We start from the raw sequence: 19,667 nt of genomic DNA on the forward strand, positions 1-19,667 counted from the left end.
TGCGTGGTGATCGGTAACGACATCGAAGGACTGGCCGTACAGGTATGGGCGAAATTTTGTGATGGCCCAGATGATCGCGAGACATTCTTTTTCCGTGACGGAATAGTTGGCTTCAGCTTTCGTCAGAGTGCGGCTCGCGTAAGCAACAACATATTCTTGGCAGCCAGGCTTTCGCTGGGCGAGCACAGCGCCAAGACCAACACCGCTAGCATCCGTATGGATTTCCGTGGGAGCAGTTGGATCAAAATGGCGTAGTATCGGTGGTGTTGTGAGCAGGCGACGTAGCGTCGCAAAGGCATCATCGCAAGCCGGGGACCATGAGGTAAGATTGGGGTCTCCTCGAAGAAGTGGTGCTCTGTAAGTGGTGCCATAATCGAAGCGAAATTGCGAACAAAGCGGCGGAAGTACAAGCAGAGGCCAATGAAACTGCGCAAGTCTTTTAGTGACGTTGGCCTCGGGAATTCTGTCACAGCACGGAGCTTAGCGGCATCAGGGAGAACGCCGTCCTTCGACACGACATGTCCGAGAATTGTCAGCTTGCGTGCGCCAAAGTGACAATTTTTCAAGTTTAGTTGGAGGCCAGCGTCACTGAGACAGCGTAAAACCTGCTCCAAGCGATGAAGGTGAATAGGAAAATCTGGTGCAAACACTACTACATCATCCAAATAACACAAGCATGTGTGCCATTTGAGGCCTCGGAGAATAGTGTCCATCATTCGCTCAAAAGTCGCGGGCGCGTTGCAAAGCCCGAATGGCATTACACAAAATGCGTATAGGCCATCTGGTGTGATGAAAGCAGTTTTAGGCTTATCATCTGCAGCCATAGGCACCTGCCAATAACCAGAGCGCAGATCGAGGGAGGAAAAGAACTCTGCGCCTTGTAAGCAGTCTAGGGCGTCGTTGATCCGCGGCAATGGATAAACATCCTTTCGGGTTATTTTGTTTAGGCGATGGTAATCCACACAAAAGCGGATCGAGCCATCTTTCTTTTTAACTAAAACTACTGGTGATGCCCATGGGCTGTCGGATGGTTCAATGACACCACGCTTTAGCATGGCACCTACTTGCTCATCAATGACGCGCCGTTCGGTCGACGATACGCGGTATGGTCGCTGCCGTAGCGGTGAGTGAGAACCGGTGTCAATGCGGTGACATACAGTCATCGTTCGGCCCAGAGAAGTGGTATGGCTGTCAAAAGCAGGGCGAAATTTCTCGAGGAGACGAAGAAGGTCATGGCGTTGCGTGGGGTTTAAGGCATTGTCGATGACATGGTTGAAAACGCCTTCAGGCGATGTGGACGTCACGGGACTACAGGAGAGGGTGTTGACCTCTGACGCTCCAATAGGAAGTTGCAACGTGGTAATGGCGTCGTAAGGCTCCACAGTGCCGAGAGATTCACCGCGAAGCAACGTGATCGGGAATGGGAAGTAATTGTATACAGGAAGGTGAGTCGCGCCAGCTTGAAGGCCGAGCAGAGCAGTTGGGAGCGGTGAGAGGTGGCAATGAACGAAAGCAGTCGAAGGTGTGAAGAGTACGGTAGCGACGGAGGCAATGAAACAGGATACAGGTGCCAGAACGGATGCGTGTGGAGGTATTTGGATGTCGTCAGTGAGGGACAACTTGGTGCAGGAAAGCGAAACGTCATCAGATATGGCATCGCCAAGCGAAGAGAAGGCGACTTCTGCACGGGAGCAATCAATGACAGCTTGGTGACGGGAGAGAAAATCCCAACCTAAAATAATATCGTGGGAACAGTGGGGAAGAACGATGAACTCGACTGCGTAGAGCACTCCTTGAATTTCAAGTCTGGCGGTGCACGCAGCCACCGGCTGGACGTGCCGGTGGCTGCGTGCACGCATATATTTAGCACGAAAAGGGACACTACTGTGTCTATCCATGTAAGGTCTGCACTTTCTTTAGTTATATTTCTTTCAGTCCTCACTTGAGGCAGGCTTATGGAAACTAAATGAAACCTCGAACTGCACTCAGACTGCTATGCAAAGTAACATAACTACGGGTAGCCAACTATGAACACATTTACAGCCACTGACTTATTTCTGTGACAGGGACAATGTGCAAAAATGAAGACATTTGGACAGTCAGGAAAAATGAATTGCGAGATAGATTTCTTTGCTTTTTAAAGTGCCAGCAGAGTGGAAATTTCATTTACATACTTTTCCTCAGTGTTCATCAGGACCAACATAAATGTGAAGGTGCTCACCTTTGACAGTTGAGACAATTGTACGGTGGAATTTTTGGTTTGCGGGAACTGCCTTCTCGATCTCAGCCCATGGTCGATCATGAGAAGGTGTGGCCTGAAGCAGTGTTGCAATAGCTTTTGTCAACATCTCTTCAGTCAAAACGAAAATAAACAACGGCGTAGTTATACCCATACAGGTTCGTACAATAATTACTAGAGCAAGCTCTGGTGGTAGTGTCTATGGGAGCTACAAGCATGGTGCTTCACCAAGTGTGAGAATTATGGTTAGTACTACATGGATTTGCCTAAACTTCGTCCTTCTGGCTTTAAACGGCTTCGTGACTTCGTAAACTGGCTATTTTCAACAAAGTGCTCTGTTATAAACGAATAATGAAGCATAAATAAAATTGTGCGATGGTGGGTTCAGAACAGAGAACCCCCTAGCACAAAAACAAATTATTTAAACAATTATGCACTGAATGCATGTTTGGAGAAGCAGCATAGAACACCTTCAAGCTTAAATTCCCAGCGGGCAAGACCTCGCTTCAAGACGTTTGGTGCATTTTGATTTACCAACCTCAACAATATAAACCTTTGCAATTAGTAATCATTACGCATGTTTGCAGAGTCTTATTGCCTTCTGCATTTAGAAAAGTATGAATTGCTTTGAAATAATTGCAGACAAAATGTAGTAGACAAAGACACAAGATCCTCTGAAGCCACAAGCACGAAGATTAGACCAATTCATGTAGCACTAAGCATCATCTCTAGGGTACCTGAACGATTGCAGCAACAGAGTTCCCTCTAATAATTTTTGTAGGAAACTCTATGGTCTATACCACCCAAAACATAGGAAACTGTTAAAGAGGTCCTGAGCCATCCCTCGGGTTTGGTGAAAAAAAACAGTTCACAGATACCATACGCTGCTGTAAAAATCTCAGCCAAATTTTGCAGTCGTGCATGGTGCGTGGAGCATGCAAGCGGAGCCTGAGGTCACCTTTTTCTCAAACACTCTCTTTTCAACACAAGCCTGCTCCTCACTTTTTTCTGGACACTTTATTTCGTAATATAGCAGATTCCTATATGCACCTGCTATTGGCCAATAGCTGGCATCAATCAAGGAGGATGTTTGGATCAGTGCACTTATTTCTGTCATTGTGTATATTTATTGATGCAGTTTAATAGGTAGGCTGAAGTAAGCAAAAATCTGCTTTAAAATTTCTATAGTAATTACATACTTCCAGTAGAAGCCAACAATCGTTTGCTCACGCTCGGCCACAGCCGACCGCATAGGAATTAAACTTTGGCCACCTTGCTTATCGGTGTTGTGGCCATCGAGACTCACTAGTTTTCACTTATTTTGAACACTTAACTAGCTTTGAACCATGCAAAACTTGGGAACAGACAACACAGGTGCTTTCCAGCTCGCGCTCATCTTGGCCGCTCCTGGTCAGATGCCTTGGTGAACCACGCTTCTTACTGAGATATTGATAGTGCTTCAAAATGCATAAGTTGGATGTGGCTACCATCCATCAGTGAGAGGGTGCAGGAGAAGGCTAGTCCACACCATTCAGCACAGCCAGACTGCAGCACATGAGCACAAGTGCACACTCAAGCCCTGTCGTGCACAAAGCAAACATTGTGCATCAGCATTACAGTTGCATGTAGCTGCGGTCTGCTACGTAGCATAGATACTGCGACCGCTGCAGTGTGCCGTGAAGAGTCCACTGGCTAAGCACACTCGCTGAAGACAAATGCGTTTGGCACGTTGTAGGTGTCAAAATCGGAAGTAGTGCCGCTTACTTTAACATCCACAATCAAATTTGAAATGCATGCCATGGCGACATTCAGCAGACAGAGCGTTGCAGGGACGCCCCACTCCGCCGTAGCCTTCGCAGTGCAAGTAATTGAAGAAGGAGCGGAAGCACCATGAATGGGATCATACGCAACCTTTCATTGCAAGTAACTCTGCTTCTGCTGAACGCAAAGTACTTTTTACAGCAAAGTATTTCTGAAATAGCCTATTTTAACTTCAAATGCATTTCTCGACTTCGAAAAAAATGGCTCAGGGCCCCTTTTACAAGGTTGTTCGGAGCCCCTTTAAGGCTGCTTTTTATGGCGTAAGAAATGGGGAAAAATATTAAGAAAGAATGAGACAATATGCGCAATTTCCTGTCCTGCTGTCACTTGTTATCATTTCGCACCTTTTACACCCTTACAAGTGTGAACTGACGAGCCTTTTCTGTCCAAACCCATGGCCAATGTGCAAATGCGCCGTTTTTATAAGGACCCTACAGCAAGGCCCAGTCAGGATTCTGGTCGTACTATATGATGATGGCACCGCATCGAGTCAGGGTTATGAGCTGTGCAAGCTATTTAGTATGACAATATTGTACTCTAACACTCTGCCTATCTCTGCTTTACCTTGCAATGTTATCTATGACAATCCTGTCTCCACCTCTTCCCTGATTTTTTTTTTGTACACTGACATTCCAAATGTATTTTATCTATCTCGACTGCTGACCAGTTACCATTCTCATTAGCTTTGAACCCCAATGCCTTTGTAAGGCTGTAATGCCAGAGGTTGTACAGTGCCATCCAGACAGTATTCACTGGAATAACTTTTTTAAAGGGTTTAGGAATAGCTGAGATAGAAACAAATAAAAGTTTTGTGAGGCACTGGTGCAGGGAGGTGAGCTGCCCTCCCCACAGTGGGCACATTCCTCACAGGCCTTTTTAGGGTTAAGGGACTGCGTGGCATTCACGCCAAGACCCCACCTTTCTTTTGTTTTTGTTTTTCTCGCTGTCTCTCCTTTTTCTATCATTGCATGGTGCTTTTTCGGGGGCAGTTTTGTGCACTCGGTGTTTCACATGAAGTACCCACATTGCACGTTGTCTGCAATCTGCTGGCTATTTGGGCCCTGCAGTCATGAGGCATGGAAAAATAATTATGGAGTTTTATGTGCCAAAACCATGATCTGATTATGAGGCACGCCGTAGTGGAGGACTCCGGATTAATTTTGACCACCTGGCATTCTTTAATGTGCACCTAAATCTAACTACACTGGTGCTTTTACATTTCACCCCCGTCGAAATGAGGCATGGAAGGCAACAGCTGTCTTTCCTAGCAGATGGAGTGCCTCTCCCGAGAAGAGCTAAACAAGGAAGAGGCTCAAAGAAGGATGGAGACAATGACATTAATAGAGGTCAAACAAGCAATATCTCAGATTGGAGCCAACATTTTTCTGTGCAAGTCTCCTGGTCAAAATGTTGGTTCCACCCTGAGGCATCCTGTGTTCAGCCACAGCTGATCACTTTAATGGTAAATGTGTTATATACAAGACAGAATGCAATATGCAATCTACACCATGCTAACAAGTCAGCAACTACAGAATTCATGTTGCTGAACCAAATGCACCAACCTCAATTTATTTATTTCTCTGTTTCAGTAACCCACCAGCAATCCCATGTGGAACTTAGTCCCGATACACACCGCCGCAACGTACACACAATATAATGCCAGATGCAGTAAATGTATACACTGATATCTAAACTGCTCTTACTACAAAGGGCTTAACTCACGCAAGAGGCCCGTGTGAACGCCACAAATTATATTTAACTAATGAACGGTACACCACAGACACATGAATACATTCTGTATGTACCCATCTTTCTTCCCCCGAGCGCCACACACAAACACCCAATTTACACACTTGTAACTTGCAGCTGATTTGATGTAGTGTTTAAATTTGTAAAACCTGCATTATTTTTACAGATTCTCTATAGACCTAACCTTTCTAGCTGCCATTAGAGCAATTATATTTTTTTCTTCTGAACTTATTTTTTCCAGACTGCTTATTTGTATTGTAATTCCCCACCATGGTTGAAAAATTGGTAAAAACACATTGTTTATGTCCTAGACCATTAAACATTTTTGTATAAGTGTCAAAACTGAGAAAGTTACAATGGCAGAGAGTCAACAAGAAAACAACCCAAGTGCCAGCATGCAGGGTTACGTCTACTCACTACTTGGTGCTCTTTGGCCAATTCTGGTCCTTACGCTAATAAACTCTGATCATCATCTAATCAATACTCTCAACACTTTAACTACCCTTAATTTCTTCATACAATCTTATCTTACTTTAATTGTACCACCTGCTTTTTGGTTAATCCCCCAAGGTGGGTACGTGCCATGTGAAGGAAATAGTCATCATCACTACACAAGTAACTGTTCCTCCTACCCAAACAATGCATTTCCTTTTGTACTGAACCGCACCCTGTATGTACGCTCCTCAGCAATGAAATAAATGCCTTCTGCAATAGCATGGGAATGCACTTCTTTGAAAAGTGGCCAATGCATCCTTACCTCTTTATGCTTGGGTGAGTGCAAATGGCGAAACATTTCGTTCATTGTTGGCACCACCACATTGCACTGCTGGCACCAATGGTCTCGTGGGTCCTCATACACAAACTTGATGCCAGCCGTGTCCGGGCTCTCGGCAGCCAAAGCCTGTCAGAGCCACATCCATCCGGTGATAGTTGGCAACATAGTGTTGCAAAAAAAAAACTCAATTGAGTCTCTGGAGTCATTTCGAGTAGTACACAACACTGTGGCCAACATATGCTTTCTAGGTTTCCCGACGCCATTTAAAAGCCAACAGCAACAAAATTTCAGACCACATAAACAGCTTAGTATCACATTGTGTAGGTATAGAGCAGGCCTTCAAACTTGAGTTTCATGTTTGAAATACGAGTAGATGCATCGAAAAAAAAAAAAAGCAAGCAAGAAAAGTTATCCAAGATCAGGCGGCACTTGCGGTGCACTGTAAATCTTGTAGACAATGCGGTGAAATTTGCGTCGTATCTACTAACCGCCATGTGCACAATTCGTTTTCTTGGACACTATTTAAACGCTGTTAACAAGACAATTAGCAGCTCTGCAGCTTTGTCAAGAATGCTTCAATAATATATATTTTTTTTAAATTATGGTGTTTTACGTGCCAAAACCACTTTCTGATTATGAGGCACGCCGTAGTAGAGGACCCCGGCAATTTCGACCAACTGGGGTTCTTTAACGTGCACCTAAATCTAAGTACATGGGTGTTTTCCCATTTTGCCCCCCATTGAAATGCAGCCGCCGTGGCCGGGATTTGATCCCGCAACCTTGTGCTCAGCAGCCCAACACCATAGCCACTGAGCAACCACGTCGGGTGCTTCAATAATATATATATACTAGCCTTGGGTAACCAAGTTAGCCAAGGTGAATATTCGTTGCACTTGGCCTGTAAGGCACATTGCATACAAATGCATAAACTGTGAGTTTGTTTCCACACTTGCAGGGTTGCAAAAGTTTGGCTTATATTAGCTTTTGTACAACAACCTGTTTCATCAGCACCTCTAGTGTTTTTCTAAAGATTACCTAATTAAAGAAGGCTGTCACAGCACTAAGAAAAAGCTTAAACCAATGAGGCATCTGAAATTTTTTTTGATGACTGCTTTGCCCACATTCGACAAGTGCAAACAATTCCATTTTCTCCCTTCTAGTGTAAAAGAGTACAGCAAAACAAAGAGGATGAGACTGTTATTTTGTTCCTCATGAGTCTACTTTCAGCCACTACATTGGTTTGTACATGTCCATGTACCGGTTGCAAAAAAATTAGGTTCCTATATATATATCTCGGTACAGAAAGGCAAGCATAATAAACATGGCTACAAGAAGGAGGAGGACGACACAGAGTGTCTTGCATTATCCGCATTCTTGTATCCATGTTTTGCATGCTTGTCTTTTAGTACCATGAATTCCTCCCAACTTGCGCAGCTTTCTTTCATTTAATATTCCTATTAATGCTTGATATTTCTGTTTGTCAGACTTATGTGGGTACAGTTATCTTTCTTTTATAAAGAGGTGATACCGGAAGGGTTTCACAGTCACAACACTGACAAAAAGAAAAAAAGAAATAAAGATAGCAATAAAAGAAAAAACACCAGTAATCCTTTGAAAGGCTACAAAAAGAGATGTGCAGTTTCCGGTATGCCCATGCACTTTCACGCTCACGCAGCGCCCCATTATTTTATCATTTCTAAAGGAAAGCACGGTGCTAAAAGCTTCATATGATTCGTGCATTCAATGGAATGCTGTATGGTTAGGTAAGAGTATCCAAAACGACAAGTTGGATCATTCAACTAAGCAATGCAAGCAAATTGAACTCGGGGCTGCTCCACATGGAACCTTACAGAGACAACCCAATCATGTCAAATGCATAATTTTATTTAGAATTGTTCAGAGAATCAACATAGCAGCACCCGAAGCTTGAATTTTGTGCCATCAGATACTGCCTGTGGTTGGATACCATTCCATGCCTTTCCTTTTTGTGGCTTAGTATAATAATAAGGAACAAATACACAAATAACAGAACAGAAAAGGCATGTGAATGAGGACATATCAAATGGACTTACATAGGCATTTTTTTTTTTTTTAGAATTGTGGCACAGCAATAGACAAGGGATGACAGAACATGAACAGCCACATCAGCATGCACACTGTAGAATACTGTGTCACCAAAAATAATTGTTAAGTAAAGACTCATGTTTAACTCTTTCCATACCGCGCCCACTGGGCGTCATTAGCCCACTAAAGATGATTTGAAACACCACTTTCAAGACCTTCGACGGCGCTCACAGACACACTGTGCTGCCGTACATGAAGGAGGAGAACTATATTTTTGTTTTCTAAGCAATTCGCTTTTTTCCTGCCAGGAGTTCATTTTTGAATGCACTGTGCAGTTTCGCAATCGTTGCAGTAGAAAGGAAAAATGGCCACCTCTGGGAGCGGCATGCACGCTTCAAAAGTTCGCAGATCTCGCGATTGTACACATACGGTTCATGCACACAATGAATGTGTGCATGAAGCATATATGTAAAGTGTAAATATATAATTTACTTTATGTAATTGTATGTTTTAAGGTATAGATTTTGATAAACTGGTTTTGTAATCATTTTTTGTAGCTGCTTCTATATGTTTACAGAATACAGGACTCCACTAGCCTTTGGCTACCAAGTCCTGACCCAGCACATTCTTTGTACAAGTTCACGATAAGGACGACAAATGAATGAATTAATTCATGAGTTGCCCATCTGTGCCTATGCCAATGGCAAGTTTCCCCTCCTATGCAACATATAAGTGTTCTCGCCTTACTGCCATGAATTATAACCTGCCATTGAAGACAGTTTCACAAACGAAGAAACACTCAAACGACAATGAGTTCACTGGTTGAATGAGCTCACCTCTTCCTCCTGCTGCTTCTTGTAGGCAATGGCCTCTATCTTGACACGTTGCGAGACCTTGAAGATCTTTCGAGACACCTCTTCCATGTTGCTGTTCACCTCCATCACCTGCTTCTTGACATCTTCGTACATGCTGCTGCTCTCCAGCAACAAGGGATCCCTGTGGCCGTCCCTTCAACAGAGCACCAACAAACCACGACCCCCACGAAACTGTAGCCAGGCTATGCACCCTGCCAGCAGCTGTCAGGCACTTGGGTGAACTCTGAGGCAGCAATGGTAAAATGCAACTACGAAAACGTCCGAAAATATTAAGGCAGCAGTTATTTCAGAGCTCATCCTGTCCCATGTTAAAGCTCAATTTGACTACAGACTCGGAGACAGCATTCGTCAAATCACATGCGGCATTTCTTAGGTCGGACTAGAGAAGCATTCCGAGTCATTCCAGTGATGTCGTGGCACAGTGTAACACAGAATGCCACACAAATGAATGAAAAGAAAGGCTAGTTCATTGGTCAAATTGCCTATTTCGCGATAAAGCAGGTGTGTTGCCACCTCAAGTAATCTAAAAAAGTTACAGCCACAGATGCTGAAAGATTTCAGAATCAAGAAAACTGCCCTTTGTGTTTGCACTACAATCACAATCATTCTTTTATTGAAATGTCTGCCATAAGATACACAGAGGTGTAACTGTAACCTAAAGACTATAAACATTTGTCACAATGTGAGCTCTTTACTAAGGCAAACCTTTCTTTGATTACATTTTACACAGTGCACTGCGAGGTGGAAGAAAAAAGTTAATTATACACCTCGTGCAAGCGATCTTGCACGCGACGACAAGTGACGCGATGTAGATGGCTGTCGTGTTCGCTCGACACCTGCAAGTCTAACCCTATGTGAGCGACGACTTTGCGCGACGTTCCCTCGGTGTTTATGGTGTGACAGCAGCAAATACGCGCCGAAACTGGTGTGATGCATGCTTTATTAATTTAGGTTGATGCATTTTATTGTAAAGAGCAGCATAAAATATTTTTGAAGGTCTTGCAGTAGGCTCTTATCCTTTAAGGTACCAAAATTTAGTCATTTGCTCGTTCCGTGAGACAATCGGTAGTACTGGACTGATGTACAGACAATTCCAGCTTTACATTATTGGCTAGTCGCTCATAGCACTTTGGAGTGACGAATTGTAGATTTCCTGAACTGAGCGGTCAAGCGACAAGACAGAGTGATCTGCTTGCGCGACGGCCCGTTTCGTTATGCACAAAATAGCTCTCATAGGGTTTGGGCATGGTTACTGACTTATCAGTAACAACCAACTTGGCAGCGTGGCCAGTTTGGGGCGTTGCCAGATAGCTGACAGCTTGCAGGAGCTTCCAACAACTGATTCAGATGAGTTACAAGCAGTGTCATGAGCCGCCAAATTTCGGCTCGATCGACGCAAAATTATCAGTAAATCTTCACTCTCGACTAAAACAGGTTTGTTACATACATTTACATGCATGGGCTTCTATGAGAATTTCAAGGGGAATCGCAATTAGCTCAAAACAAGTAAATTTTGGAGTACTACATACCAACATCAGCATGTAATTGTGAGGCACACCGTAGTAGGGGACTATGGAAATTTTGACCACCTGGGAATTTTTAATGTGCAACCAATGCATGGCACATGGTCATTTTTGCATTCCACCCCTATTGGTACTTTGTTACATTCATTATTATTTGTTCTATGCTATTTCATTATAAACAGCCATGTATAGATAGCGCTATGGAGCTCAATATTTCCACAAAAATATCACACACATGCAAGAAGACAGCCACTGCCACAGTTCAAAGGGCAGACGACACAGTGCAGTGCATCGTGTGGAATAGGTTCTGCACCAAGTCCATCTGGGAAGTATGCTGTCTTACCTGTATTGTCAGGGTACTTAGCAAATTATTTCCACATTTCCTATTCCCCCAAATCATAAAAAAATTTTTGCGGATAAATAAATTGCAAATGAAGTGATATAAATGTGCAGTACAGAGGAGTGCATGTGTCCACCTGTGATGTGCGCAGGCTTGTAATTACATGCAGCCCTTTGCGTTTCCAAACTTCACCATTCCTGTTTGGGCTCATTCATTCACAAGCAAGTGATGCACAAAAATGACGTGAAAACTGGCAAGCCACGTGGCAAGCCATGTAAAACAATGTGACAGAGGAAGGCATCAGCAGGGCATCATTTTTTTTCAGCGCGAAAGAATGCCTCGCTTTGCCACATCTAATTATATGAAACGCACACTGAAACAACAAAGCAAATTTTGCGATAGTAATTTGGGAACTGAGCGTGCTTGAGACATATTGGCAGCAAATCTGAACCCCATCTCCTCTCGGTGGGCATATTTCATTCACTCCTGTAGCTTGCTTGCTATGTCTAAACATGGACTGGACGGTGCTGGCCACTGCGCAGCGGCGAGAAGTGTGTGCCTGCGCAGTGCTTCTACATGCCGGCCACACATTTCACATGCAATGCCAACAGAAGGCAGCGAAGGTTTGCATGTGCAGGGCACTGACTGCTTAGGTGCACCTGAGCCTTTTTGGGATTTGCTTCCTTTAGCAGCGGTACACGTAGATACCAGAAAAAACTTTATTTTTCAACCAAATGTGCAACACACATCAAGAATAAGCATAATCAATGAAAAGAGGCAAAACTACTTTGCGGAAACATTTCCAGCAATCGGGAACAAACACCAGACAGAAGACGGGAAGATGGCTGTTCCCCAAGCCACCCACAGCTCTTGTCATACGTGAACTACTGGTGTGCATTTCATTTGCCTTACACTGTGTATGACACTACAGCTGGAGGCCCTGTATCGGTCTGTCTCCTCTGACCGTGCTTTCAAAAGAAAACGAGTCACATGCAAAACTTCCTTGTCCCGTTTTCCTGCTCTAAAGCAACAAATGATGCTTGCTGCCAATCATTCATTGTTGACTGAAGACATCTAGCCAGAAACTCACTCAATACATAAACTCATCAAGAACTTTCTTTTTTCTGGTTTGTTGCCAACACTCGTCAATAAAGGATTAATTGGCTTCTGTTGTGATGCTTTGCTATGCACTTGCGTGGCACTAGTAGACTACACGCCACCACTGTGTCAACATTGTTCATGCATATTTTGTGCAGCCTGCAGTTGCAAAAGAGTAGCCAATTCATTCTGAACAGCTTTGGGTGTATGAAGGCCAGGTATGTGAATACATACTTGAAGGTCACTTGTGGCGTTCAACCGCTACTGTTTGTGAAATTTTCCGGATTCCATTACAAAAGTATGCAACTTTTTTGCTTTTTCTTTTCCCTACATACAGTCCAGCTATACACAGTTTTTGGGCTTCGTGATCGGATGGTGTCCTGCCCGACTGCTAGCAGTCTGAATGAATGCAACTGTATTGCATCACATTAATCAACCATATGACAATGGAAGACAAATCTCATGTGGTGAACAAATGGTAGCATAAAGAAGCTGATAACCTCCACTTAAGGTCAAATCTGGAAACAAGTGTAAGCTTGTGTTAGGCATGAAAGTGCAAGAGACAACGCACTACATGTAAATGGTGTGGTGCTATTGTGTGCAATAAGTTCACACGTGCCTTCATGCCAATACATGGTGTTGTGACCACGAGATGCCTGTGTTTTAGTGGTGCTGTACATGCACAAGCAAGTTTGCAGACCAAGGCATCAGTGAAAAATAGAAATTTCTTCTAGCAGATCCATGCAACCTGGAATTGTTTTAATTACTTGCACTGATTGTGACCAAAAAAAAAATTTTTCTTGGCATCAGTAATCCTCAGCCTTTTGCTCATTACTGTATGTACATCTTAGGGGCAGCTGTTTGCTGATGTCTTAGCACTGCTGTTGATTCTGATGCCATGGCAGGCCTGCTCCTATCATCAGCAGAAATGAAGCTCCAATATCAGATTTTGTTTGCGCCTGAATGTTTTATTTACTGTATTTACTCGCATAATGATCGCACCCCTTAATTTTGTCATCAAAATTCAATTTTTTTAATTTCCCTCGTAATGATCGCACCCTGAACTTCTCGCAGCCATATGTCGTGTGCCAAATCTAGCTAATGATGATCGCACTCGCACATGCTTAGGCAATGTACCGCGTTACCAGAGGGCCCTCTCTCCAGTGAGCCCGAATGGGAAGAAGCCCTCAAAAGCCCGTACCTCACACTCCAACTCAAGGCCGTCCAGAGGGCCCAAGAACTGGCGGAGCGTCACCACGTTCCCGTCCCGACTTGGGCGTCGCCTACCGTTTCGACCCAAGGAGCTCCCCGCGTGCAATCTCCAACGGCTTAAACCCCCTCAGGACCTCAATAAAGTTCTTGACTGACTGACTCACCATCTGTCGAATGCTGCGCAAACGACTTTTCAAATGTTACCGAGCGGACTGTACTCACCAAACAGATTCTTAAGCAGATGCCCCATTTCCTTCCCTTTATCACTTTCTGCATTTCAAGAATAAAAAAATATCTACAACTAAACTTGCCTTGGCTTTATTATTTGTTCGCTTTATAATGGTTACCAATTTAATGATCTTATTCATTACTGATACGGAAAAAGCTGTTTCAATGCACGTAATGTACTCACGCGAAAAAAAAAGTCGCGTTCAGCTTGCTCTGTCAGTCACCATTCTTGTTTTGATGTCCCGCATTGTTACAGCGGCAGCCGCCTGTTGGTTGACGTGTTGTCATCCCGCGCAAACGCGTTTCAACATGTTTCGACACGTTTCGACGGACACTACGTTTGCTGCATTTTGCAAGGCGGCCGTGGGCTTTGTGATTGGTTTTTCTGTGTTGGTGCCGTTTCACCATGGGACACTATGCGAGTTTTACGGCCGCGTTTAAGCTTAAAGCTGTTCACTACGCGCTGGAGCATGGCAACCATGCTGCCGGCAGGCATTTCGGCGTCGACGAAATCAGAATGCGCTATTGGAAAAAACAGCGTGAGCAGCTGATGGCTACCGATAGGACGCGCTGGGCTCTCCGCGGACCCAGAACCGGCAAGTTCCCTCACGTTGAGGAGGCGGTCCTTAAATACGTGAAGTGCCAGCGGCTCCCATCCGTGTATGTAGAAAAGGTGGTTGACTTCCATCACTTTGTTACGAGAATCCGCGAGAATGGCTTCCTCTTATTGCAAATAGGGAACGCTGACCAAACTCTGTTGACCTTCGACATGCCCCGAAACCCGACAGTCAACGAGATGGGTGCTCGGAGCGTCCTCGTAAGGACATCGGGTGCTGGGAAACTGCGATGCACTGTAATGACTGCAGTGACGGCAGACGGGCGGAGGCTTCCACCATATGTCATTTTCAAACAGAAGACTATTCCGAAGGGAAACTTGCCCCGTGGCATCCACATCCGCGTTCAAGTTAAAGGATGGATGACAGCGGAACTTATGGTCGACTGGATTAAGACTGTTTGGGGACGAACACCAGGAGCGCTTCTGCTTCCTTCGCTTCTTGTGCTGGACAGCTTCCAAGGCCATCTTGTGGATAGTGTTTGAGCCGAGCTGAAGGAGCGACGCATGGAAATTGCAGTCATCCCTGGAGGTCTCACGTCGCTGCTACAGCCCCTGGATGTGTCCCTGAACAAACCGTTCAAGGACAACGTTCGATGATTGTACGCAGAGTGGATGGCGGCAGGCAAACATGATTTCACGTCGAGTGGCAAAATCAGAAGACCGTCCTTGGAGGTGCCTTGCTCCTGGATTGTCGAAGCGTGGAGTGGTGTCTCCAACGAGGTAGTGGCGAAGAGCTTTAAGAAGACCGGCATATCTAACGCACTGGACGGGACAGAAGATGACTTTCTGTGGGACTCCGAAGATGCCCCCAGTGACGAGGTTCCAACTTTGAAGCTTACAGCGATAACTGTGAAGATTCAGACTCTGAATAAAGTGAGGCGCCCTTTATTCAATTAGAAAAATAAAAGGGCAATGTGCAATTCATGTAGCGCCTATGTAATGTGTGCATTTATTACAAAGGTAAGCCTTACTAAACTTGTATGTTTGGCTATGTTTACCATAGCCATCGTAAGAATTCTCACCCGAAACTTGCCCTTTTGCGTCTTCGGTGCTCAAAAAAATTTTTTTTCTTGAAAATTTTAACCCGCGTAATGATCGCACCCCTGAGTTTGCGTCAATTTAAAAAAAACAAAGTGCGATCATTATGCAAGTAAATACGGTATTGTATTATTTTTATCTAATTTTAATATTTATGGCAAAGACTCTAAAGGTTTGAGTTTGAGTCTGCTATATCTTCAGGTAGTGGTGCAAGCTTTATCCTCACTTACATTTTTGTTTCTGATTTCCCTCGAAGAAGTTGAAAGGTGCCTTAAAGGACAATTTACATTTTTGATGGGACCTTTATTCCATGGTAAATCTGCTCCAAACCCATTTAACCATAACTAAAAGATTACTGGCAAGTGCCAGCATACACAAAATATTTTACTATAATATACTTATATTTAGACCATTTCTGAATAAACAAACAGCAAGAAAGGTGCCTACATAATGAAAGAAGTGGAAAGAAACGGAGTTGTTCTTTTTTAAGTTTCTTAAACATGGTTTTAAACTCCAGTGCTAATCTTGTCCACTTCCTGTCCCTTCTATACGAATTTTTTTTTTACTGGTTTCCTGTTTATTCAGATGTGCCCACTTGCACGAGAAGAAACTCTGTAGAACCTTTACGAATCAATTACAGTTTCACAACACCGGTGCTGGATGCTTCATGAAGGCACAATACATTGGCTCTCTCCATTCCTGTGATCACTGCTGCCATGGAGGAAGGAAAGGATCTCCATGCCCTCGACATTTACTACAGTCGTTACTCGCCACCCATTCTACTCTCCCTAATACTTTCTGTGCATAACATGATGTTCCCTCCCATACTTCTTTCCTACATGTCTGCAGCAGTCACACGCAAGCACCGCCAGAAGAAATGCATGCAAGGCTAGACTTCTTTTGTCTTGACCCTTTTCGTGGCGATCCCGTGGGTGCTGCCACGTTTTATCATGTGGTGACGCGTCCATTGCTTGCCTCAGCTGTCTCTGTTGTCTCTCTGTTTATAATGGATGTGTATGACGCTGTTGCGGCTCAGCCAACCAGTTTCGGGAGATATCATAGACGGTGACTGGGTGGATAACACGAAGCTTTGGCCACAGCTTCAAATAACATGTAAAAGCACTTTGGGAGCTGATTAAGCTATGTCCAAATGGCGCGACCAGCATATATGATGCTTGTTCTAAAAGCTTGCATAAATATGTATTCCAAACTATCCAAACTTTCCGCTTATGAATTGAATCAGGATCAGTGGGTTTTGCGCTTCGTTCTTTATTTGGCAAATACTTTGCAGCAGCGGCTTGCCACATTTATGACTCAGTAAAGTTCCTCGGTGCGTACATTTACGACAGATTTTTTCCTACTGAGCACAAGGCTTGAAACGCAACTGTTCTATACATCGTAATACCTTGTAGCAAAGATGTGATATCACTAGTAACTCACTCTTGTGGACTGTCACGAAACATTCAGTTTCGACTATTGCAGTACAGCAGCAAGTTGGGCTAGTTGGTGGAAGTTCACCTTGTAATGCAAGGGTTACTGCGCTGTAAACACACGGACAACAGTAGTATAAGTGGACAAGACGCGCGCAAACTCACAACTGAATTTTACTGGGTGAAAGATGACATATATACATATACAATGATCACCATGACGTCATCGTGCTGATAGGCCATCCAAAATCGCTGCCGTCACAATCTTGCATCCAGAAATTGCACCTCACAATCAGCAAGCACAATGGAAGGATCACCAACACATACACATGCTTTCTTCTTTATAACATAGGCCTCGAACAGAACCTATGTACGATAATCCCAATGACGGTATAAAACGCTTTTTTCTAGAAGCGGAAGGCACACATTCTTTCTTTCTTTTTCACAAGCCCGGCAATGTTTTGCTACGAGGGAATCTTCGTCAAATGACTTACTCTTAAAACATTCTTTTAAACAGATATTAATACAGCATCCAGTCTGACCGACATAAACACAGCCGCTGGAGAAAGGGAATTCGTAAACCACACAACACATGCAGGGAACGAGCTGTGACCTGTGGTTTACATGGCAAACAAAAGGGCTATGGCTAGGAATCTTTTTAATCTTTCACAGGACCTGTGCACACAAACATGCCATTCTTAATGGAGCAGAAAACACTACATTCACCCCATAACGTTGCGCCATGTTCTTCAACTTATGTGACACCTTATGTTGGTAAGGGATCACAGCATTTCTCTTACGCTCCTGGTTGTTGTCTTGAGATGAAGCTGTAACGTTACACTTGACTTTCCTGATCAATTTTTCACAAGCCGCTGTTACCACAGAACTCGGATAACCAGCTGTATTTAGCCTAACCAATTGATGTTCAACACTCTCTGCTACTGTGAGGCCACATGATTTCATCAGGGCAGCACCAATGCTGGACACAACAATGCCGTTATTCACTTCTTTAGAATGACCTCAAGAGAAACTTAACAGTGCTTTGATGAATCTGGGACGAAATAGCCAGCAGGCATGAGCCGCTTCAAAGCGCAGGCGAATATCCAAATACTGTCACTTGTTCTCATGAGGGTGTTCAACTGTGAAGTCCTAGCCCCGATTTATTGAATAGCTTAAAAGGACGTCTTGTTGGGTGAGTTGGTCACAATTAATCTTGGGTACTAGGCACGGTTTCTTGAATACTTTCTGAGCGTCAAGAATGCGGTCCTCCAGCCCTCCCCTGTGGACAAACAGCAGGTAGTCATCCGCATAGCAAAAAATACGGACAGCTATTCTACCCAGGTCGTCACTGATGGCCCTATAGACTTTTGACAGAAAGATGTCGCTAAGTACGGGTGACACTCTGGAACCAATACAGACCCCCGACTTCTGAATGAAAAGCTGTCCTCACTAGGAAACGTAGGTGGATGACAAATACACAGACAAAAGTTCCAAAAAGGCTTCCAAAGAGATATGCTGCACAATAAACTTCTGCTCGTCATTATATTCCCTAATGCACTCCTTTACAGCAATCTCATATTCAGACAACAACCAGGAGCGAAAGAGACCATGCTGTGATCCCTTACCGACATAAGGTGTCGCACAATTTGAAGAACGTGGCGCAATGTTATGGGGTGAATGTAGTGTTTTCTACTCCTTTAAAAATGGCCCATTTGTGTGCACAGGTCCTGAGAAAGATTGAAAAGATTCCTAGCCATAGCCCTTTTCTTTGCCATGTAAACCACAGGTCACAGTTCGTCCCCTGCACGTGCGGTGTGGTTTACGAATTCTCTTTTTCCAGCGGCTATGTTTATGTCGGTCAAACTGGACGCTGTATTAATATCCGTTTAATAGAAATTTTAAGAATAAGGCGTCTGAGGAGCATTCCCACGTAGCAAAACATTGCAGGGCTTGTGAAGAAGAGACAAAGAATATGTGCCTTCCACTTCTAGAAAAAACAAACATTTTATACCGTCAAAAGGATCGTCATACACGGGAGTTGTTCGAGGCCTATGTTATAAAGAAGAAAGCATGTGTGTGTTGGCGATGCTTCCATTGTGCTTGCTGATTGTGAGGTGCAATTTCTGGATGCAAGATTGTGACGGCAGCGATTTTGGATGGCCTATCAGCATGATGACGTCATTTTGATCATTGCATATATATATGTCATCTTTCAACCAATAAAATTCAGTTGTGAGTCTGCGCGCATCTTGTCCACTTCTACTTTGGCTGTCCATGTGTCTAAGTGCAGTGACTCCCGTATTACAATACGTGCAACTATTCTTGTGGTGTCGGTGTAGTCCATCATTTATTGTGCATATATATATAGTGTGCGCCCATTCACTTATTCTTGGCACACTGGCGATAGAGTGGGTGTAAATTTACATGCTTGTTGGGGTAGGTGTATGTAGATAATGTGCACGAAACTTACTATGACACTAAGCAGTGCTACTCTTTTTGTCTTTGACTAGCGGTACTCACTCTTGCCGACGTTCCGGGGCTGAAGCCCTTTGAAAGTTAGAGATACAATGCTGGCGGATGAGCAAATTTCTGTATCCTCAAGGAAAGCCGTAGATCTCGAAGTGCCGGTAACATGGACAGTTCTAACACATGTCTGCGA

At 44.0% G+C, this 19,667-nt stretch overlaps 1 protein-coding gene across 2 annotated transcripts in view; it reads right to left on the bottom strand.

Moving 5' to 3' along the window:
• The window catches only part of LOC142564539 (uncharacterized), a 91,566-nt gene that overhangs the window by 42,402 nt on the left and 29,497 nt on the right, over nucleotides 1-19,667 (bottom strand). For both annotated transcript variants that reach the window (XM_075675563.1, XM_075675562.1), the window contains exons 6-8: nucleotides 9,485-9,656; nucleotides 6,567-6,710; nucleotides 2,222-2,315 (exon numbers count right to left, since the gene is read on the bottom strand). In XM_075675563.1, the coding sequence (XP_075531678.1) occupies nucleotides 2,222-2,315; nucleotides 6,567-6,710; nucleotides 9,485-9,656 (410 nt within the window). The remainder of the gene's footprint in view (nucleotides 1-2,221; nucleotides 2,316-6,566; nucleotides 6,711-9,484; nucleotides 9,657-19,667) is intronic.

Source organism: Dermacentor variabilis, chromosome 11 (assembly GCF_050947875.1).
Source record: "Dermacentor variabilis isolate Ectoservices chromosome 11, ASM5094787v1, whole genome shotgun sequence".
NCBI classification, from domain to species: domain Eukaryota; kingdom Metazoa; phylum Arthropoda; class Arachnida; order Ixodida; family Ixodidae; genus Dermacentor; species Dermacentor variabilis.